This window comes from Hylobates moloch, unplaced genomic scaffold (genome assembly GCF_009828535.3).
Source record: "Hylobates moloch isolate HMO894 unplaced genomic scaffold, HMol_V3 SCAFFOLD_12, whole genome shotgun sequence".
Taxonomy (NCBI): domain Eukaryota; kingdom Metazoa; phylum Chordata; class Mammalia; order Primates; family Hylobatidae; genus Hylobates; species Hylobates moloch.
Window position 1 is genome coordinate 53,865,175 of NW_026652287.1, and position 23,791 is coordinate 53,888,965.

At 40.9% G+C, this 23,791-nt stretch overlaps 2 protein-coding genes across 2 annotated transcripts in view; one reads left to right on the plus strand and one right to left on the minus strand.

The window, feature by feature from the left end:
* Positions 1-18,225, minus strand: part of LOC116478767 (zinc finger protein 85) — a 30,807-nt gene extending 12,582 nt beyond the window's left edge. Inside the window, exons 1-3 of the mRNA XM_032170268.3 lie at positions 18,073-18,225; positions 6,830-6,956; positions 5,949-6,047 (exon numbers count right to left, since the gene is read on the minus strand). Of these exons, the coding sequence (XP_032026159.2) occupies positions 5,949-6,047; positions 6,830-6,956; positions 18,073-18,075 (229 nt within the window). The 5' untranslated portion in view covers positions 18,076-18,225. The remainder of the gene's footprint in view (positions 1-5,948; positions 6,048-6,829; positions 6,957-18,072) is intronic.
* A 1,709-nt stretch (positions 18,226-19,934) lies between these two features.
* Positions 19,935-23,791, plus strand: part of LOC116479550 (E3 ubiquitin-protein ligase RNF4-like) — a 265,307-nt gene continuing 261,450 nt past the window's right edge. Inside the window, exon 1 of the mRNA XM_032762168.2 lies at positions 19,935-19,945. The gene's annotated coding sequence lies outside the window, so the exon portion shown is untranslated. The remainder of the gene's footprint in view (positions 19,946-23,791) is intronic.

Sequence of the window (23,791 nt, forward strand, 5' to 3'; positions counted from 1 at the left end):
ATCCGAAGTATGCAACACAGAACCTGGGAGACATATTTGAACATCCATGTTTATTGTAGCAGTATTCACATAAGCCAAAAAACTGAAGCAACCCAGATGTCCCTTGATTTATAAACACATCAAAAAATGTAACATATTCATACATACAACGAAATATTTTTTCAGACTTAAAACAGATTATCTTGTAACAGTTTAAGATAACCTTTGAGAATATTATGTCACTTAAAATAAGCTAGTAATAAAATGATAGATACTATATTATTCCAGTTATATGAGATATCTTAAGTGGTCACACTTATAAAAACAGAAAGTGGAAGGGTGTTTGTCAAAGGCACCAGAGAGGGTAAAATGGGTTGCTATTACTTAATGGGTATTGAGTTTTGGTTTTACAAGATGTAAAATTTCTAGAAGTCTTTTGCATAACAATGTGAACATACTTAACATTCCTGAAATATAAAGCTATTTTTTTTTTTTGGAGACAGGGTCTCACTTCATCACCTAAACTGGAATGCAGTGGCACAATCATGGTTGACTATAGCCTGAAATTCCCAGGCTCAAGTAATCCTCTGTCTTTAATCTTCCAAAGATCTGGGACCACAGGTGCACACCAAAATGCCAGGCCATTTTAAAGAAATTTTTTGTAGAGAAGGAGTCTCCATATATTGCCCAGGGTGGTCTCAAACTTTTGGGTTCAAGTGATCGTCTTGTCTTGGCCTCTCCAAATCTCTGGGATTACAGATGTGAGCCACAACCATGCCTGGCCCTAAAATGTACACTTCAATAGATTTAAGATGACAAACTTTATGTGTTTTAAAAACAATTTTTCTAAAGAAAAAAACTTAAAACAATATAGAATTATAAATCTTTTCAGGAATTACCTTCATATCACAAAAGTATTTTTTTTCACATAAAGGAAATATATATTCATTATTAAACACATGGTAAAAATAAGACTATCTCCATAACTACTCACTTAAACAAGATGAAACAACCATTGAAAATCAGCTAAGAGGTCAGGCACGGTGGCTCACATCTGTAATTCCAGCACTTTGGGAGGCTGAGGTGGGCGGATCACCTAAGGTCGGGAGTTCGAGAGAAAATTTACCAACATGGAGAAACCCCATCCCTACTAAAAATACAAAATTACCTGGGCATGGTGGTGCATGCCTGTAATCCCAGCAACTCGGGAGGCTGAGGCAAGAGAATCGATTGAACCCAGAAGGCAGAGGTTGCAGTGAGCTGAGATTGTGCCACTGCACACCAGACTGGGGGTCATATTTATAGATAAGCACACACACATATATAATCAGATTGTTATAGATATATGGCTGATTTATATCTTAATTAAAGCTCACATTGACTTAACGTGTACAAACAGAATTTCAAGTTATCTAAAATTATAATGCGTAAGTAAAACCAAAAAACACAATAAACTGATGTTAAGAAACCTACACTACCTGGGCGTGGTGGCTCAGGCCTTTAATCTCAGCACTTTGGGAGGCCAAGGTGGGCGGGTCACTAGGTCAGGAGTTCGAGACCAGCCGGGCCAATATAGTGAAACTGCATCTCTACTAAATATACAAAAATTAGCCAGGCGTGCTGGTGTGTGCCTATAGTCCCAGCTACTTGGAGGCTGAGGCAGAAGAATCGCTTGAACCGGGAGGCAGAGGTTGCAGTGAGCTGAGATCATGCCACTGCACTCTGGCCTGGGTGACAGAGAAAGACTGTCTCAAAAAAACAAAACAAAACAAAACAAAACAAAAAACAAGCCCACACTTAAAAAAACACACTAATATGGAACTGCAAGATATTAATAAATGTTTACTCCTAAATTCTGGTTTGCAATATTGATGTACCATTAAGAAAGAATGTGTCTAGACAACAATATTTGACTGGGTATTCATGGAAAGCAGGTATTTTGAATCATTGGCAGGCACTGTATGGCAGTGAAATTTCAGAGAAAATGCGGTATAAACATAAATAGAATATTGTAATGAGAAACTTTTTTATAATCATTTAAAAGAAAGAAGAGATAAATTTTGTTTTAAATATATGCATTTTTACACAAAATGAAACTGCTGCAATCCAAATTTAGAAGCGAATAGCCTTATACTGCTAAATAAAACACACACACACACACACACACACACACACACACACATAGCAGAATATGGTTAGAGCCTCTGATATATAAAACAAATATTTGGGAATAAATTATGCTATTATTTAGATTTAGGCTGAAGAAAGTGGGTGAACATCCTATAATTCCGTTTTGCCTGCAGCAAACTTAAATTTATAAGTAACTATTTTAGTAAATATGGAGTGCCTACTAACTGTATAATTTACTTCAGGCATAACATGTAAATTCTAGCATATTGTTCTAAATGTCTGAATCTAAAATTACAGACAAGTTTGAAATGGAAAACAGAAAGTTAAAATGTATATAGAGAGAAACATCAGTAAGATGGAAAAATAAAAGGTGCCCTACTTTCTTATGTCCCAACAGCAAGAAAATTTTTCAGCCAATCCTGACAAAAATGCCCTCATGAGAGAGCCAGGCATCATGGCTCACCCCTATAATGACCGCTACATGGTACACTGAGGTTGGAGAATTGCTTCAGGCCAGGATTTCAAGAGCATCCTAGGACAAATGCAGTGGCTCATGCCTGTAATTCCAGCACTTTGGAAGGTTGAAGTAGGAAGGTTAAGGTCAGAAGTTCAAGATCAGCTTTTCCAACATGGCAAAACCATGTCTCTACTAAAAATACAACAATTAGCCCTGTGTGGTGGTGTGTGCCTGTAATTTCAGCTACTTAGGAGGCTGAGGTACAATAATCACTTAAACCCAGGAAATGAGAACAAACCAAGATCATGCCACTGCACTAAAGCCTGTGTGACAGAGTGAGATTCCATCTCAAAAACAAAAAACAAGACTAGCCTGGGTTTTGAAGCAAGACCCCATCTCCAAAATAAGTGCCTTTAAGAGCTTTGAGATCCAGGGAGGGACTTATGAAACTGCTAAAGCCCAAGATTGAGGAGTATCCTTTTCAGAAGGCAGGCCCTCATTCAGGTGGCAAACTACAGAAACTCTGTTCTTGACTACAGACCAAAGAAATGGCCCACCCAGCTTGGTAATCCCAAACTCCTCCCAGCCACAGTATGAAAGAGCCCTGCCCTTCCAGAGGCCTGGAGGAAGACACCAATTTATGGACATGCAGACAGGCCTGCAGACCTTGGCCTTTACTGTGGACCCCAAAGCAGTTTAATGACTCAGTTCCAGCTCCCTAAGCCACAGTTTATGGCCAGTTCTGCCTACACAGAAACCCACACTGTGTCCTGGAGAAATGCTCTCTGGTATTCAGTGAAAGCCATACTCATCCACATCCTGATACAAGCCCTGCCATTAGCAGACTCGACTGCAGAAACCTGCCCTAGTGTCTGCCCTATATATAGAAGTCCTGAAGGATATTCAGTCTGTCCAAAAATAAAATGGGAGTTACAGCTACCCAAGCCTCTTACAACAAACCAACTAAAGGTGGACGCTAGTGCAGACCCAGCAGCCTTGTGATCAAGCTACAACTCCTCTGCACTATAAACCCAGAGGGCATCCCATCACCCTGGGGGCCCAAAAGAAGATCTTTACCTTCTGAAACTGGTTTATAAACACTTGAAGAGGGCCGGGCACAGAGGCTCATGCCTATAATCCAACCACTTTGGGAGGCTGAGGTGGATGGATCACGAGGTCAGGAGTTTGAGACCCGCCTGGCCAATATGGTGAAACTCCGTCTCTACTAAAATATAAAAAATTGGCCAGACGTTGTGGTGCATGCCTGTAGTCACAGCTACCTGGGAGGCTGAGGCAGGGGAATCACTTGAACCCAGGAGGCGGAGGTTGCAGTAAGCTGAGATCGTGCCACTGCACTACAGCCTGGTGACATAGTGAGACTCCGTCTCAAAAACAAAAAACAAAAAACAAAACAGGCAAAAACCCCCAAAAACTTGAAGAGCTGTTTGCTCATTCAAATTCATACACACCAATGCAAAACTATATTGTGCTCATTGTAAAATGTGAAATAGAGGTTCCTCTTCAAAGGGACTTTCCTCCTCGTGTAATTAGGAATAAATAGTAACTCCTCTTAGAAGCAAAATGTATTCAAAGACCTGTGCTGACGTTCTTAGATATCTGCTAGTCGTAATAAAGAAATCAGTGTACTTTGTGTTCTTAGCTCCCACATTTTAGCCTAAATATTTGCCCTGGCATGCTTATACTGGTCCAAGCAAGCATTAGGTCATAGCCTGTTCCTATTCCTTATTTGGAGGTGTTTTTACCTTTCTCAGCATTCCACAAGTTGCTCCCTTCTTCCTTTGTTCTCTTCTGCCTTTGCCTCTTTTAGAAAGTTCTAAGTTGCTAGCCAATTGGGACAAATACAGAATGGGAGGTCCTGTTGTAGCCAATGGAAACTGGACGCAGCAGTAGGGTGGACGAATCAGGTTATAAATGACCCTGTCTCCTTTGTTTAGTGTATTCTCATGGTAAAACTGCTGGCGAGTGTACTCTTCCTGCAGAAAGTAAACTAGCCTTGCTGAGAGATCCTTTGTCTCTCAAAGGATTTTTGTGACACCAAGCACCCATTCCCAATACCATTGCCAATGTTTCTATTTTAATATAGCACTGGAAGTATGTGGCAGAAGAATTAGTCAAAAAAATTTTTTAAAGCCATTGAAATTGAAGGCAAATAAGTAAAAGTTGCTGGTTGTAGATCATATAATCTTATATATAGAAAACCATGAATAGTACATTAAAACCCGTCTAAACTAATAAATACACTCAGTAAATTAGCAAAATAAAAAATTAACATGCAAGTATAAATTATGGTTCCATATACACAAAACAAACTATCTGATTAAGAAAACAATCTTATTTATAATAGCATCAAAATAATAAATTTCTGAGAACAAATTTAACCAAAGAGGTGAAACATTTTTACACTGGAAGATATAAGATATCATAGAAAGAAACTAGAGAAGACACAAATAAATTTTAAAATATTTTATGTCTATGGATTGAAAGAATAAATATTGTTAAAGTGTCATGTTATACAAAGTAACCTATAGATTCAACAAACTCCCTATCAAAATTCTAGTGGTGGCCGGGCATGGTGGCTCATGCCTGTAATCCTAGCACTTTGGGAGGCCAAGGCAGGTGGATCACCTGAGGTTGGGAGTTTGAGACCAGCCTGACCAGCATGGAGAAACCCTGAGGCGGAGGTTGCGGTGAGCCGAGACCACACCATTGCACTCCAGCCTGGGTAACGAGAGTGAAAATAAAAAAAAAATTCTAGTGGCATTTTTTACAGTAATGAAAAATACAATTCTAAAACATACATGAAACTACAATAAACTTTGAATAGCCAAAGCAATCTTGAGGTAAAAGAACAAAGCATAGGGGCATCATACTTTATGATTTCAAACTATATTTCAAGACTGTAGTAATACAAACAGGATGGAATGTGCAGAAAAATGAACAAAAAAAACCCCCAATGGAAGAGAAACCACTACTCACATATTTTAACATGATGCCAAAATACAATTAAAAATATTGTTTAACATAGACTTTTTCAAAATTATGCAGATATTTGTGTGTCTCCCAAAACAATGAAAAAGCAGTCAGACTGTGCAGTCTCTTACATGCCACAAAGAGAACTTTGGCTCTAACTATAAACTTGAAGATCACCAAAGGGAAAGTAGAATCCTTAGAAAATTTAAAAGCATAAGACAGAAGATGCCCCCATGTGAAAGCAAAAAAAAAAGAAAGAAACCTCAGGCTTCTGAGAAACTATTTTCTTTGGAACACAGCTTCTCAGATCACATTTTAAGGACTGGCTTTCTGTTTGGCCTTTGGAACTCTCACATGTCGTCTGTTGTATTCATTTTCACTTTTCACCTACCTGCGGGTTTGGCCACCATGATCTCATGTCTCTTCATACTCCAGGCCTCTTTTCCTTGCTCCAGACAAGTGATCAGGTCTGGCTTAGAAACAGCAATACCTGTTTTATTAAAAATAAATAATATATATCTTGCTCATATTCTCTAATGATCAATCTAGTAATGTGCTTAGCTAGTAAATTAATCCCAAAATACTAATTTATAACAGACATTTCCAAATATTTAAAAAATATTTTTGATTTGTAGGTTTTTTTTTTTTTTTTTGAGATGGAGTCTCACTCTGTCACCCAGGCTGGAGTGCAATGGCATGATCTCAGCTCACTGCAAGCTCCGCCTCCTGAGTTCACGCCATTCTCCTGCCTCAGCCTCCTGAGTAGCTGGGACTACAGGTGCCCACCACCACGCCTGGCTAATTTTTTGTATTTTTAGTAGGGATGGGGTTTCACCATGTTAGCCAAGATGGTCTCAATCTTCTGACCTCCTGATCCATCCGCCTCGGCCTCCCAAAGTGCTGGGATTACAGGCATGTGCCACTACGCCCGGCCAGGTTCTTAATTTTACTATCCAGTACTGTTGAATCAAAAATTGGTGTTGGCAATTACATTTTAAGGTGTGGGCAAAAATATTTTAGGCCACTAAATTTGTGGAATTTAGTAATCTAGAGTGAAGGATACAGATCAGCTCAGGAATTTGGAAAGTTAAGGTCAAAATGAAACATCTTGCAGAAATTCTTTTCTACGTGTATTAATCCCCAAGATTTTCTTGAAAACAGGGATCTGAAATTAATTTATGCAAAGCATACTTTACCAAAAAAACATTCCACAAAGAAAAGAAATAAAACCTTCAGGGTATATTAGAAATTGTGTATTGAAGTTATCCTCACCCAGGAAGACCAGGTTTCTGTAGTTCTCTAACATCACATTTCTATATAAATTCTGCTGTGCAGTGTCCAGGCATTGCCACTCCTTCAGAGAGAATTCTATGGCCACATCCCTAAATGTCAATGGTCCCTGAAAGATACACACACATACACACACACACACACACATACACACAATTAGCAAGTGGTTATGAAAAGCATTTTTAATTTGACTCAAGGTGAAGTGAGAGTAAAGATAACTGTTTCTGACTTATAGGAGTGACAAAAATTATAAAATAAAATAATTTTTTTAACACAGAAATATTCTCTAAAATATTTTTAACGCTAAGAAAAGAGAGTGGCATAAGATCCACAATATCAGTGTATACATACTTTTCTAGATAATATAGCATAAAATTAAGGGCATAAAAATGTATATATTTGAATGCTATATATGCATTCTACAGAATGAGCTGTGTATATTTTTCAGATGGAAAAGACAGGTTGAGTTAGAAGGTACTTTTTAAATTTTAATGTGTACAATAAACTGGAGAACTTGTTAATGCAGATTGTTTTTTCAGATGATCTGGAATAAAGTCTGAATGTCTGAATTTCTAACAAGCTCACCAGTAAGGTTAATGTTTTTGGCCAAGAAGAATATTTTGTCAAACATCCAGTAAGGGGAAGAGCCTGTGTTTTTCCTAATTTTTCCGGCCTGTAAACAAAGATAAGAACTTTGACTTTCCGAAGACCGATATATGCAAAAAAAACCTAAGAAAAAAGGGCAACTACTGGATTAACTGTGATGGTTTATGTATATTAGCTGTATTAAGATAATAATGAAGAAAAAATAATTAACTCTATAGTGACAAAATCTGTCAGAGAGCTCTTTAACCAAGTGAATCATTAACATGAACTGCATTAGGACACTTTTTTTTTTTTGAGACGGAGTCTCGCTCTGTCGCCCAGGCTGGAGTGCAGTGGCACAATCTCAGCTCACTGCAAGCTCAACCTCCTGGGTTCACGGCATTCAGCCTCCTGAGTAGCTGGGACCACCGGCGCCTGCCACCACACCCAGGTAATCTTTTTTTTTTTTTTTTTTTTTGTATTTTTAGTAGAGACGGGGTTTCACCATTCACAGGATGGTCTCGATCTCCTGAGCTTGTGATCCGCCCGCCTTGGCCTCCCAAAGTGCTGGGATTACAGGCTGAGCCACTGCGCCTGGCCTAGGACAAATTTTTATGATGTGTTGATGCACATGAAATGACAGCATCACAGCTGTGATACTGCTCCTCCAAAACTATAGTCTGAATTTTAACATTAAAAAATCAGTTTTATGCAAAGGTCAGGATACAGATATCTTCCCTGTTCTATAATTTGTAATAGTAATTTTAAGTCATCTTTCTTTAGCACCCTAGAGAGCAGGCATCTCCTGACAATTTTTTTTTTAGAACTTTCTGGGTAATAAATGTCATCTTGTTTAACTAAGCATTTCCCTGATCCTGTTTTGCACAGAGGTAATGGAGAATACAAATGGAACCTCAACATTACATGTTTTCCATCTTTACAAATGACTCCAGCTTTCCCCCAATAGAAATCTTGAGTATCCACACCTTTTCATGTTCAACAGCCACAAAGGGAACATTTTTAATGTGCAGATTATAAATTTGTGGTAGGAATTCTGCATAGCATATAAGAAGCCACAATGTAAAGAATGTAGAAAGGACTCTGGTATATAGAAAAAAAAAACATTTTTCAGACACCCTTGACTAACATAAGAATTTTTAAAAGTAGTTAAAATAAACTCTTTAGGGAGGAGTAATACAGTAAGAGAAGTAATGATTTGCATGGCATTCTAGGAGGCAAAGTGGACACAGCTCTTGATCTGAGACATGTTTTGCTTTAAAAAAAAAAAAAGCCATTTTTTTCCTCTTTCTCTTCCTTTTCTGGGAATCCTTTTCAGATGAGATTTTGAACAAATTACAGCTGCATGTTGAGAATATGTCTTTAAAGATGTCAGCATCACCTGCTTATCTGCTACCACCAGACCCACAGGCAGAAGGATCAAGACCTTCAGAAAAAGCTCACTCATTTCTGTCCTTTATAATGGAAGAGATTCAGGAACAATGAGCTGCTCCATGGATATCAAAATATGTTTCACTTTTCCTGTTCTCAGGTGCCCTCCCGTGTCACAGACACCAGCAATTTCTGCTACAATAATGAAAACATGGGCCATGGCCGGGCTTGGTGGCTCATGTCTGTAATCCCAGTACTTTGGGAGGCCAAGGCAGGCAGATCATAAGGTCAGAAGATTGAGACCATCCTGGCTAACACGATGAAACAGCATCTCTACTAAAAATACAAAAAATTAGCCAGGTGTAGTGGCATGTGCCTGTAGTCCCAACTACTCGGGAGGCTGAAGCAAGAGAATCGCTTGAACCCAGGAGGCAGAGGTTGCAGTGAGCCGAGATCGCACCACTGCACTCCAGTGAAACTCCATCTCAAAAAAAAAAAAAAAAAAGAACAAAACAAAGAAAAAGAAAATATGGGCCACATTGCCCTGTTCCTACCAAACCCAAATAGAAACAGTCCTGTGGCCACCCTTTAGTGCAAAGGTGGAACTTAACTCTTGAATGTACCTGGAACACCTCATACTTGATTCTGGCCTCAACTTAGAGTCACATGAGGCACTTCATTACTACAACATGGCTGCTTCCCCCTAGAACAATAAACAGAATCTGTGGAAAGGGCATAAGTAAAGAGATTTCTGCAAATTGGCCATGGACTCCTAATGAGAAGCCTGGGCTGATAACCACTTAGCTAAGCATTGCCTCTCAAGTTTTAATGAGCTTATAAATCACTTGGTAATTTTGGCTCCATTCTATGTAATGTGATTCCGCAGGTTTGAAAAGGGTCCATGAATAGGTATTTTAAACAAGTCCCCTGTCAGTGCTGATGTTGCTTCCCTTGGGCTCATTATTAGCATTAAAGAAAGCAGGCACAGCACAGGGTGCCTTACACTCAGCACTCTTGTCACAACCAAATACCTCTGGTACAAATAAAGACAACCCATCTCTGCCAGGCGCGGTGGCTCTTGCATGTAATCTCAGCACTTTGGGAGGCCGAGGTGGACAGATCACCTGAGGTCGGGAGTTTGAGACCAGCCTGACCAACATGGAGAAACCCAGTCTCTACTAAAAATACAAAAAATTAGCTGAGTGTGGTGTTGCATGCCTGTAATCACACCTACTAGGGAGGGTGAGGCAGGAGAATCACTTGAACCTGGGAGGCAGAGGTTGTGGTGGGCCAAGATCATGCCATTGCACTCCAGCCTGGGCAGCAAGAGTGAAACTCTGTCTCTAAGTAAATAAATAAATAAATAAAATCCATCTCCATCTTAAAGTATCATATTCTTTGCGGGCTCATTAAAGTTTACAGAGGAAACAGAAGGCAGCAATGTCTGAATAAGCCTGCATGGCAACATGTACTAATGCAAGATATATTAAGCAGGAACTATGTACTCAAAAGGATGTTAAAAAGCACTGTGTTGGCCATGACACATTACGTGATTTCATCATCATAACACCCTGAAAGCTGTTATTAAGTGTTTAATAATTCTTAGGATTTAAATAAAGAGCCCAGCCTTTCCATTTCTTCTTCTTTCTCTGTCATTGATTTTTTTTTTAATTGCATAGAAGAAAAGCTAAAGATAGACAGATGAGAGGAATACAGAAAGGAAAGTTTAATGTATTTTAGAGTTTTTACTGTGTTTGTATTTAATTTTATGTGACTTGCAGAGCAACTACTGGATTTGCAAAAATAGAAAACAAGTTGTTAAATAGAATGTTTCTGCAAGCACTTGTTTTAATAAAAAATTTAAAAATTAAGACCCTAAAATACATACTTTATTTTTACCATTTACCTGTTTTGGGGTTTAAGGAAATTGTGAGCATGAACTCTAGAAAGGCAGGAAGATTTACTAGACAAAAACTCTTATCTCTTTTTTTTTTTTTTTTTGAGATGGAGTCTTGCTCTGTCACCCAGGCTGGAGTGCAATGGTATGATCTCAGCTCACTGCAACCTCCGCCTCCTGGGTTCAAGAGATTCTCCTGCCTCAGCCTCCCAAGTAAGTGGGATTACAGGTGCGTGCCACCATACCAGGGTAATTTTTGTATTTTTTTAAGTAGAGATAGGGTTTCACCATGTTGGTCAGGCTGGTCTCGAACTCCTGACCTTATGATCTGCCTGCTTTGGCCTCTCAAAGTGCTGGGATTACAGGCATAAGCCACCACACCTGGCCCAAAACTCTGATTTCTTCTAACAAATTGTGTGAGGCATGACTCCAGGGTGGGGCCAGACCTAAATAAGGCCTCCAAATAGGTTAAATCGAAACAGAACTGGGGCAGGGAGAGGACCCTATGTAGAATTCTGTTCTCTATGCCACTGGGGTATTTCCAGTTCTGTTTTTCCTAAGCTTACCTAAGAGAAACTTAAATCCCAGAGTTTGTGTAATCTTTTTAAGCCAAGCCACTGCCCCCTCAATTTTATAACATATACTAAGAAATTTAAAGAAATATTTTAAGGTTCTAGGGTAATTTTATTATAAGATATATATGTATTCTTAGCAAGGTAAAAGAAACAGAAATAGGCTGGGTGCAGTGGCTCATGCCTGTAATCCCAGCACTTTTGGAGGCTGAGGTGGGAGGATCACAAGGTCAGGAGTTCGAGACCAGCCTGGCCAAGATGGTGAAGCCCTGTCTCTACTAAAAATACAAAAATTAGCCAGGTGTGGTGGTGTACACCTGTAGTCTCAGCTACTTGGGAGGCCGAGGCAGAAGAATCGCTTGAACCTGGGAGGCGGAGGTTGCAGTGAGCTGAGATCACGCCATTGCACTCCAGCCTGGGTGACAGAGCAAGCCTCTGTCTCAAAAAAAAAAAAAAAAGAAGAGAAGAGGAGATCAGAGTTTTTGCCTGGTGAATCCTGTCACTGTACTCCAGCCTGGGTGACAGAGCAAGCCTCTGTCTCAAAAAAAAAAAAAAGAAGAGGAGATCAGAGTTTTTGCCTGGTGAATCCTGTCACTGTACTCCAGCCTGGGTGACAGAGCAAGACTCTATCTCAAAAAAAAAAAAGTAAGAGCTAAATAAGAACACATACACAAAAAAAGAAACAACAGACACTGAGGCCTAGTAAAGGTGGAGGGTGAGATGACAAGGAGAATGAATAAATATTTGTTTAGTGCTATGCTTAGTACCTCTGTGACAAAATAATCTACACCAAACCCCCGTGACACAATTTTACCTATATAAGAAACCTGCACGTGTACCCCTGAACCAAAATCAAGTTAAAAGAAAAAAACTTCATGGGTGGGGTAAAGTGCAATGTAGGTGGAAAGACTGTAGGTTTTTGCTACAGATAGCGGTCCCGGTGGGGTTGTACTCTGATTTATTTGTGCCTGTGCAGGCAGATGAGATTATGAACAGGTGGTCCAGAACCCTACGTTGGTGAAGAAAACAGTTTGCTGCTGCAGATTCAGTGTCTGGGGTTTGGGATATGCCAGGAGACCTGTAGACACTCTTGTGGGATTTTGGCAAGAAATACTAGGATCCACAACGCTGTGGTGAAATTCCTGAGGATGACTAGTCTTGAGAGGGATGTGGACACGTCACTGTCTAGTGTGTGTTTGTGAGTGGGTGGGACTCCTGTGGTGGCAGCTGCAAGAAAAGGGGGTCTGTCATCAGAGGTCCTTTCCTCTAAGTTTTCAGTCCACAGTCACCCTGGGAGGAGACCTGGAATCACAAGATAATGGGCAGTGTGACAGCCTGTGTACAGGAGACCAGAGCCTCCCCTTCCCAGACACCCAGAGTTCCATTCGAAGCCAGGCCTCTGTGATATCTTTTTTCTGGTATCAAATCTAGAGTTTGCTGAACACTAAGCAATTCTCCAGCACCTACTCATTATCTGAAATTTGAATTCTAACACCACCCAGAGTCAGCACAGACCCTGATTCAGGGTTCAGTCCCACAACACTGCCCTCATTACAGATGCCAATCACAAACCCCATAGGCCCATCTATGCTTCTGAGCTACTATTTAAAATTTGGGGATCCCCATAACCTCCCCCTAGTTCAATAATTTGATAGAGCTACTCACAGAACCCAGCAAACACTGTAGTTTATTATAAAAGATACAACCCAGAAAAAGTCAAACGAAAGAAATGTATAGGACAAAGAAAAGAGGTGGGGAAAAATGAAACACATACATAATCCTGGAAACTAGCTGTGATTAATAAAAGTCATCCTTTTTGTGCTCCAGCAACAGTTTACGAAAAGAAACACTTTTTTCTTTTCCTCAGATGGAGTCTTGCTCTGTCGCCAGGGTGGAATGTAGTGGCATGATCTTGGCTCACTGCAACCTCTGCTTGCCAGTTCAAGCGATTCTTCTGCCTCAGCCTCCCAAGTAGTTGGGACCACAGGCACACACCACCATGCCCGGCTAATTTTTGCATTTTTAGTAGAGAAAGGGTTTCACTATCTTGGCCAGGCTGGTCTTGAACTCCTGACCTCGTGATCTTCACGCCTCAGCCTCTCAAAGTGTTGGGATTACAGGTGTGAGCCACCATGCCCGGCCAGAAACACCCTTATTATGACGTAGAAGGCACTCCCTTTTCTTACCTATCACATAGCCAGATACGTACTCTACACATTTTCTTCCTTTTCTCATTAAAAAATGAGCTGAATTTGTCTTCACTGGTCTAAATAAAATACTTTTTTTTTTTTTTTGAGACAGTTTTGATCTTGTTGCCCAGGCTGGAGTGCAATGGCATGATATCGGCTCACCACAACCTCTGCCTCCTGGGTTCAAGGGATTCTCCTGCCTCTGCCTCCCGAGTAGCTGGGATTACAGGCATGTACCACCACGCCCAGCTAATTTTGTATTTTTAGTAGAGACGGGGTTTCTCTGAGTTGGTCAGGCTGGTCTCAAACTCCTGACCTCAGGTGAAATGCCCACCTCAGCCTCCCAAAGTGCTGGGATTACAGGAGTGAGCCACCACACACAGAAATAAAATACTTCTTAATCAAACTTTACTTAAGTTTATTTTTTTTTCCCACAGGCTCCTGAACTTTGAGCTACCCTGAGTGTGAGTCAACATACAACCCCATTTTATGTCCCTCCTACGAACATGCTAACTTCAGGGTAAAACATTCTCTGATCTAAAATCTGATTTTTTTCACACTCCATTTGCCATTCCCCTCCCACCTTTTTTCTAATCTTTTATGCTCCTCCCTAGGAAACAAAGCCTTTGTCTGCCTAAACTTTACAAGCCATAAAGATGATATAGTTGGTACTTCCTCCTGTTGCAATATTCCGTTGGAATTCTTTTTTTTTTTTACACAAATCTAACTTTGTTTTATTTTACAACGTCTGGAAAGTGCCTCAAAACAATAAAAAACTTTATCATCAGTAAGACCCTCCCAGTTTCCTTTCATCTTAATCTTAACTGCATCTGCCTGTGGGGCCCCAGCTTTCCAGGGCTTTGGAGCTTCTCTCAGGATGGAAAGACTTCTTCCATGGCTGGGGTGAGCAGGCTGGGACATCTGCAGGGGAGGCTCCCCAGAAAGAACTAACTGGGCCTTTAATAACCTTTTTTTTGTAGGCTCAATATTAGCCTTAGGTTGGAGTCACTGGGTTCAAGCTTTAATTTCCACGTCAGATTTATTCCCTTGGTTTCTGAAACTGTTTGAAAACTCCAATGAAATCACTCAAACACAGTGTTCATATAAAAAAAGAAAATTTTTGGTGCTTACATTTTATACCTCAATTAGAAAAGCAAAAGCATTTATTCCTTTCAGACAATAAATGTATTATTTTATTATTTCTATAAAAAATCATGTAGTAATATCAGTAGGACTTCTTTCCTAGAATTTCTTTAACAGAACGAGTTGTAGTTCAAGAAGGATTTCAGAAGATCAAGTTACAGTCTGTTTTTAAAACCATAGGTGGGACAGCTATGGCCAATAGGCTATAAAGAGACATTTAGCACTTTTTTCTATTTAAAGGAACAAGTGGGGAGGGGTGCTAAAAGATAATACGTTTATTTATTCACACTTGAATTGCATTTGTGATCAAAATAAATGTTTAAATCGCTAAAGGAAAATACAGTAAGTGCTTGAAAGATGAAGGACCAAAGGGCCAAAAAACAGTGAAACATGATCGTCATCTCCTTGGGGACTTCTCTGCCTGGTTTTGTGTGTTCTGTTGTTCAAACAATAAAAAGCTGGTGGAACTTAAAAAAAAAAAATCATGTAGTAAACAATTAGTCATGGAAACACTTCTAGGAGGTACCAAGTTTCATCTCATAAAATTTAGCATGAAACTTAAAAATCAAGATAACAGGATATGGGACAGAAGTATTCACTGTCACAACTTTCCCCTGCAAAAAGAGAAATTTGTGTTTTCATGAATCTATGTAACTCACCAATTATATACCACATTTTCTTGTGGAAATCTATTTATTTTCTACAGCCAAAATGGAAGAGAGATTTTTCCTAATTTTTTCCTTGATAACATTCTAAAAGCTACGCCTTGGAATTCTGTTTTAAATCACCCAGCCATAAGCACACCTGAGAAAATTTTTAAACTCACTCTGACAAAGGAAAAGGTAAATAAGAATTCTTAACAAATGGAATATACGATTAGATTTTACTTTTTTCTAAAACCCACTTCTTTTACACCCTGTGCAAATATTTTTGTGCCTTTTAAACTTCACTAATTAAATGCAATTTACAATTAAAAGAAGCTTAAGTCAAAATAAGTGAACAAATCTTTTCGAGGTGACAAACCCACGGAGTGACAGTGCTGCTTAGAAAACAGATGTGTCTGACCTATGTGTCCAGCCAGGCCATTCAATCACTTGAAAGATTCTCCCACCCCCTCCTGCTCACTAAAGCTCTCAATGACCAACCTCTAAAGAGACACTGCACCATAGTCACCCCAGTGACTGCCCCAAGTGCATTTTATTTTGCAAGTTCTTGCACCATCTCACTGGGGTGACTTTTTTTTTTGTCTTTTGGGATACTATTTTTTCTTTCACAAATCTTAGAGAATCCAGGGGGTAAAAATTATTTCTGCATTTTTCTCTCAATGTGTCTCCAAGAAATAGAAGCTGGGTTGGGTGAAGTCAATCTTTTTTTTTTTTTTTGATACAGAGTCTCGCTCTTTCGCCAAGGCTAGAGTGCAGTGGCGCGATCTCCGCTCACTGCAACCTCCGCCTCCTGGGTTCAAGCAATTCTTCTGCCTCAGCCTCCCTAGTAGCTGGGATTACAGGTGTGTGCCACCATGCCTGGCTAATTTTTGTATTTTTGGTAAAGATGGGGTTTCACCATATTGGCCATGTTGGTCTCAAACTCCTGACCTCGTGATCCACCCGCCTCGGCCTCCCAAAGTGCTGGGATCACAGGTGTGAGCCACTGATCCCAGCTGGGTGAAGTCAATCTTAATGTCTCAAGGAGTTAGCTTTTCAAAGGAACAGCACACTAGGAGACTGCACTCAGACCCAGGGTATCTACCTGCTCCCTTCATAGGATACACTTCATACTTCAGGTTGTCCTATGAAAAAAATAAATGACCCAGGAGCTGATATTCACTAGACACTCTAGCCAACATAGCCACCATGGTGGGCATCTTGGTTTATCCCCAGACAGTACTGAAAACTCAGGACCAGGAAAAAACTGAAGAGTGGATGATGACCCATCACCCCATAGTTTCCAAATGGAAACCTTGACCCAACAACATTCTGATAAGAACTCTGTGCCTAGGGAAGATAAAAGGAAAAGTGACACAGAGACTTTTTTACAATATGGGCGTCAGGGATTATTATTCGCTTTCTTCTCATGGGAAATATTTACAAACAGAAGACAATTTTTTAAATAGTGCCATCCAATGTTTTGTCAAAGAATTATTAATTGAAATATAATAAAATGTACAATAAAGGACAAATAATTGATAATGTGTATCAGAGAGGGGAAGGTAGCATTTGGGAATGTCAATGACACTGGAAATTTAGTATTTTACTGTGAATCAGAGTTAATCCGGAAGAACGGGGAGAAGAAGTAGACTTGAGACCCTGCTTGGCACACATGTGAAAAATGCAGGGGAAAAGAAGTCCCCTGTGGGCTGTGAAAATAGTTCAGTGGCAGGCAATTAGACTGAGGTGGCTCTAGTCCCTGGGGTCCTCCTTTTTAAAAAAATCTAACTAAAATTACATTTTTTAGTAAATTACCACATCGGGGAAAACAAAATTCAGGCTTAACCAACTATAAACTGCCAAGTAAACTCTGATCACATAACCAGAAAATTGCCAACACGATCGTACAAATTAAGAGACTACATAACTGTACCTAACCAATTACTAAATTTGATTTTCTTCATCATGCACCTTATAAAAGTCTTTTATTCAAGCTCCTCCCATAGACCACAAACTACAAACCATAGCTGAGTGCTCTACAATACTTGAACCACTTTTTAAGTTCTTTAATATTTTTGCGGTGACTCCTACACATTTTTTTTTTTTTTTTTTGAGACGGAGTTTCACTCTTGTTGCCCAGGCTGGAGTGCAGTGGTGCGATCTTGGCTCACTGCAACCTCCGCCTCCCGTGTTCAAGCGATTCTCCTGCCTCAAACTCCTGAGTAGTTGGGATTGCAGGCGCGCGCCACCACGCCCGGCTAATTTTTATATTTTTTAAAATTGAGACGGGGTTTCACCATGTTGGCCAGGATGGTCTTGAATTCCTGACCTCAGATGATCCGCCCGCCTCGGCTTCCCAAAGTGCTGAAATTACAGGCGTGAGCCACTGCGCCCCTCCCCCCATACATTTTTAATAGAAAAAAAAGAGGAACTGGGAACCCCACAGCCCAAAGCTCTTCCCTTTCATGAACCCGCACCCCGAGTCAGGATTCTCCCCCTGACAACCCTCCCGTGGTCGCTACTCAATCTGGGAGAGGCGTGGCGCCGCCCGTGCAGAGTTGCCCAGAAAGGGCTCCAGTCCAGGGCACAGTCACTGCGCAGGGAAGAGACAGTACGCCCGGGCCCCGCTGTCAGCGCAGCCGCCATCTTATGGCTGGAGGGGACTGGGGCCGAGCTGGGCAAAAAGAACTCCCAGCGCAGATTGTGGAGCTGACTACAGGGAGGCCTGAGTCCCACCACAGCCGCTTCCCACCGGTTTCAACCAACCCCTTTCCCTTCGGGATGGCGGACCCGGCACTCTCACCATTTCTAGGCTTCCAGGGGGTCCCGGCGTCTTAGCTGTGGATCTCCCAAAACCTGCAGGTCACAGGGCCACAGAGGCTGGGTCTCTACGAGCAGAGAACACAGAGCAGAGGACACAAGACCTGGAGCTCAGGCTGCAGCGAGAGACAAAGGCCCCGCCACATCCCGGAAGCCGCCCTATCCGCTCCAGCTGCGTTCCTGATTGGACCGTTCCCAGCCCAGCGTCTCTGACTGGATGATATTTAAGGCACCGTCTTTTCAGGCCCTGAGTGACAGAAGACGTGATCAGATGCTGGGCTGAAAGAAGAAAGAGTGACAGACTAGGCTGCAGCCTTTTCAGACAGGGCTTCCTTCCCGAGCTGACCCAGGCCCACACCAGCGGGTATTTGCCCTTAACCTTGTGTATCAATTTATATGCATTCAAAAATAATATATTATATGGCTATTCACAAATGAACAAAGTATAATAACAATTGTTCTAAAATTTTAGATTTTATGACCTTCCTGTATTCTGGTCATTTGAGCAGGCAATCCTCTGAAATAAAAGGTAAGTCACATGTGAATTTTAAATTTTCTAGTAGCCAAACTTTAAAAAGAAAGAAGAAACAAGTGGAATTGATTGTAACAATTTAATTAACCCAATATATTCAAAATATTTTCATTTTAATATGTGAGCAATATGTAATTATTAATGAAGTATATATACATTTGAAACAAAATCTTTGAAACTAATTCTGTATTTTACCTTTCTAGCACATCGCAGTTCAGACCAGCCACATTCCAGGCACACAGTAGCCACACATGGCCAATAGCTGCCACATTGAAGTACAGCTGTGATGTCAGTGGGGGTGAAGGGCCTGAACACCCCTTTTCTGCCACAGGTGAGGGGACAGCCTCTATTTATCACGTCTCTTTTCAGTTCCGAGGGTGAAACAAATAGTGGCTATAGAAAAAGCTGATGGCAGCAGGAATAAACCACAGGTAAACCACTGCTTACCGCCTGTTGCCCACCTTTCTTTCAGAGATCAGACAGTGAACAAAGGATGATGGGCCACAGGAGAAAAAAAAACTATATCTTCAGATCTGTTCACAGTCTTGACCTTTAATATTTACATAGGAAGAAAATAGATTAAAGGCAAACTTATTTTGCTATTTGACCTTGACCCTAATGGTCAGGCTGTGGTTATCTGTTTTCTCCTGTGGTGCGGAAAACTGAGTGAATATAAGCACCAATCACATGCACACATGTCCACATGTATTTCGGCATTTCTTTTTTTTTTTGAGATGGAGTTTCACTCTTGTTGCCCAGGCTAAAGCGTAATGGTGTGGTCTTGGCTCACCGCAACCTCTGCCTCCTGGGTTCAAGCAATTCTCCTACCTCACCCTCCCGAGTAGCTGGGATTACAGGCATGAACCACCACGCCCGGCTAATTTTTTGTATTTTTAGTAGAGATGGGATTTCTCCATGTTGGTCAGGCTGGTCTTGAACTCCTGACCTCAGGTGATCCAACCGCCTTGACCTCCTAAAGTGCTGGGATTATAGGCATGAGCCACCACCCCCGGCCATATTTCTGCATTTCTCAACATTATCTTACAAGACATCTAACTTTAAATTGGGAAAAATATCAATACTTTTATGGTGCCCAGTGTTAGAAGGTAACTAGTAATCAACCTGTCATTAAATCTTGGCATTCTATCTGCACTGGGTGCATGTATTAGTTAGCTATGGCAGCATAACCAACCATCCAAAACTGATTAGCTCATAATTGAACTGCTCAGCCATTTAGGCTGGACTCAGTGGGGCCATTCTTCTGTTCTCAGCTGAGCTCCTTCAGACATGTATCCTGAGCTGCTCATTGACTTGGAAAGCAGCTGTGCTTATAGAGGTGAGCTTCTGCTTCTGGGACTGTCAACAGGGGCACCTTGCTTCTCCTCTTCATAGTATCTTATACTCCAGTTGGCTAATATGGGCTTTTTTCTTTTCTTTTTTTGAGACAGAGTCTTGTTCTGTCACCCAGGCTGGAGTGCATTGGTGCGATCTCTGCTCACCACTGCAAGCTCCACCTACTGGGTCCAAGTGATTCTCATGCCTCAGCCTCCTGAGTAGCTGGGACTACAGGCACCCGCCACCATGCCCGGTTAATTTTTTTGTATTTTTAGTAGAGACAGGGTCTCACCATGTAAGCCAGGATGTTCTCAATCTCCTGACCTCTTGATCTGCCCATCTCGGCCTCCCAAAGTGCTGGGATTACAGGCGTCAGCCACCGCGCCTAGCCTAATATGGGCTTTTTTTTTTCATGAATATGGCAGCACTCTGAAAGAAAAACAGAAGCAGGCCGGGCATGCTGGCTCATGCCTGTAATTCCAGAACTTTAGTAGGTCAAGGCGGGCAGATCACATTAGGTCAGGAGTTTGAAACCAGTCTGGCCAACGTGGCGAAACCTCGCCTCTACTAAAAATACAAAAATTAGCTGGGTGTGGTGGCACACACCTGTAGTCCCAGCTACTCAGAAGGCTGAGTTAGGAGAATTGCCTGAATCTGGGAGGTGGAGGTTGCAGTGAGCCGAGATCATGCCACTGCACTCCAGCCTGGGTGACAGAGAAAGACTCCTTCTCAAAAAAAGAAAAAAACAGAGAAAAGAAAAGAAAAGCAGAAGCAGTCAAAACTTTGAGCCTAGGCTCCAAACCAACACATTGTCATGTTCTCAGGTTTCTACTGCCATGAGCAAATAAGGCCAGCCAGATCAAGCGTTTGGAAAATAGATTCTGAATCTTCATGGGAATGGCTGTAAAAGCACCTGTCAATGTACATGGATACAGGAGGGATAAAAAATTGCTACCATATTTGCAATCAGTATCCTTCTGCTTTTTTTTTTTTTTTGAGACAGTCTCACTCTGTCACCAGGCTGGAGTGCAGTGGTGTGATCTTGGCTCACTGCAACCGCTGCCTCCTGTGTTCAAGTGATTCTCATGCCTCAGCCTCCCAAGTAGCTGGGATTACAGGCCTGCACCACCACACCCAGCTAAGTTTTGTATTTTTAGTAGAGATGGGGTTTCTCCATGTTGGCCAGGATGGTCTTGATCTCCTGACGTCTTGATTCACCCAATTCAGCTTCCCAAAGTGCTGGGGTTACAGGCGTGAGCCACCGTGCCCAGTCCATTCTGCTTTTTCTGCATATGTGGTCTGTAGAACTCTTCCACATCAAGAAATTGTCCAAACACTCACAGCTACTAAGTGGCTGGGCTGGGACTCAGGGTCAACTGTGTCTGACTTCAAAGCCTATGTATTTCCATGGATCACACTACTCAAGTAGCTGCCCTAGACTCTTAAAACCCTGGAGAGTGACACTTCTAAAATAAAAGCCAGATTGCTTGCAGATTTGTGTCCATAAAGTACTGTTTATTATTGGGAATAATCTCAAGAAATTACTGAAGCACATGGTGGCCCAAATCTGTAATTCCAACACTTTGGGAGCCTGAGATGGGAGGATCATTTAAGCTCAGGAGTTCAAGTGCAGCCTGGGCAACAAAATAAGATCCTGGCTCAATAAAAGAAATTTAAAAATTAACCAGGCATGGTGATACTCAGGTGTCTAGGGCAAGAGGATTGTTTAAGACTGGAAGGTGGAAGCTGGATTAAGCCATGATTGATTACACCACTGCACTCCAGCCTGGTTGATAGAGTGAGACTATCTCAAACAAAACAAAACAAAAAAAAAGAAATTGCAAAAGCATTTTGAAAGAACATAGAATAATTTGGAAAAAATAGCTGGCATAGCTGATATAGAGTAATTTGGAAAACATAACTTATTTTAGATAACCAAAGCCCAACAACACTTATTTTTTATCATAGAACAAATTTGAGGCTGGGTGTGGTGGCTCACACCTGTAATCCCAGCACTTTGGGAGGCCGAGGCAGGCAGATCACCTGATGTTGGGAGTTCGAGACCAGCCTGATCAACATGGTGAAACCCCGTCTCTACTCAAAATACAAAATAAGCCGAGTGTGGTGGCTCGCGCCTGTAATCCCAGCTACTCAGGAGGCTGAGGCATGAGAATCACTTGAACCTGGGAGGTGAAGGTTGCAGTGAGTGGAGATTGCGCCACTGCACTCCAGCCTGGGCAATAGAGTGAGACACCATCTCAAAAAAAATAAAAAATATAAAATAAGAAAGAAAACATTTGAAAACTTTAAAAAAAATAACTTCAGAGAAATTAAATTTAACATAGTTTAATTGAGCAAATAATAATTTGCAAATTAAGCAGCCTGTGGGTCCTGAGTAGCCTCAGAGAGGCTCCAGCACAGCCACATGGTAAAAAAGATTTATGCACAGGAAAAGCAAAGTGACATACAGAAAATAGAAGTGGTATAGAAATAGCCAGATTAATTACAGTTTGAGATTTGCCTTATTTGAATATGGTTTGAACAGTCGATGTTCTTTTATTGGGACAAACATAGTGGTTGGTACAAGAATAGGTAACAAGCTATTTAGATATCCAGTTAGGTTTCAGTTGACTATGTAGAGAAAAACCTATTGACCAAAATTAAACATAAAACGGGTTAGCTTTAGGCTATAATTAATTTAACAATATCTCCCATTTGGTTAGCATCTCAATTTTGAGAAATAACCCAAAACTTTAGACATTGATAGTACTTTGTCACCATCAAAAATTTACTTATGGCCGGGTGTGGTGGCTCACGCCTGTAATCCCAGCACTTTGGGAGGCCAAGGCAGGCAGATCACAAGGTCAGGAGTTCAAGACAAACCTGGCCAATAAGGTGAAACCCAGTCTCTACTAAAAATATGAAAATTAGTCCAGTGTGGTGGCAGGCACCTGTAGTCCCAGCTACTTGGGAGGCTGAGGCAAGAGAATCGCTTGAACCTGAAAGGCAGAGGTTGCAGTGAGCAGAGATCATACCACTGCACTCCAGTCTGGGTGACAGAGCAAGACTCCATCTCAAGGAAAAAAAAAAAAAAAGACGTATTTAGTCTCAATTTCTACTGTAAAATAGTAGAACTGTGGGTTTTATAAAGTGAAAAAAGGGACTTCAGCTTATTATTGTTTAAAAGGATTACAGTAGAGGGGACCTCCTTGTATTGAAATCTGCTGTTTACAAAAGAAAAACAAGACCTGGTCAGTTTTAGAATTTACCTATTTCTTTAAATTTTCAGTTTGACTATGTCACATTTAGCATGACTGGCTCCATTTTGGTTTGTTTTGGTCTGTTTGGGCCTAGTGAACAAGCTCAGTCCAGAACGATGGCCTCCAATAATTTTGTTTAAAAAAATTCCCCCCTTTTGATTAAGTTTTCCCATAGATCAGAGTGTCACCAAACCTCAGAGTTTTAATGTCACTCTCAGTTTCCATTATTTTAGGTTTCTGTTCTTATCAGATCATTCATAGGTTATGGTGTTCTCATGGTCAAATACATCTTCAAGTTTTCATCGTTCCAGTTTAAGAGAGATCACTTGACATTCTAGAGATGACTGCATGCAAAGATTTAGAATTTTTGACAGAATAGAGTGCAGTAGGGATACTATTATTTTGACTTACAGAAGAAAAATAATATCAAGAGTTTGAAGTATGGTTTTATTTATTTATTTATTTATTTTGAGATGAAGTCTTGCTCTTGTCACCCAGGCTGGAGTGCAATGATGTGATCTTGGCTCACTGCAACCTCTGCCTCTGGGATTCAAGGGATTCTCCTGCCTCAGCCT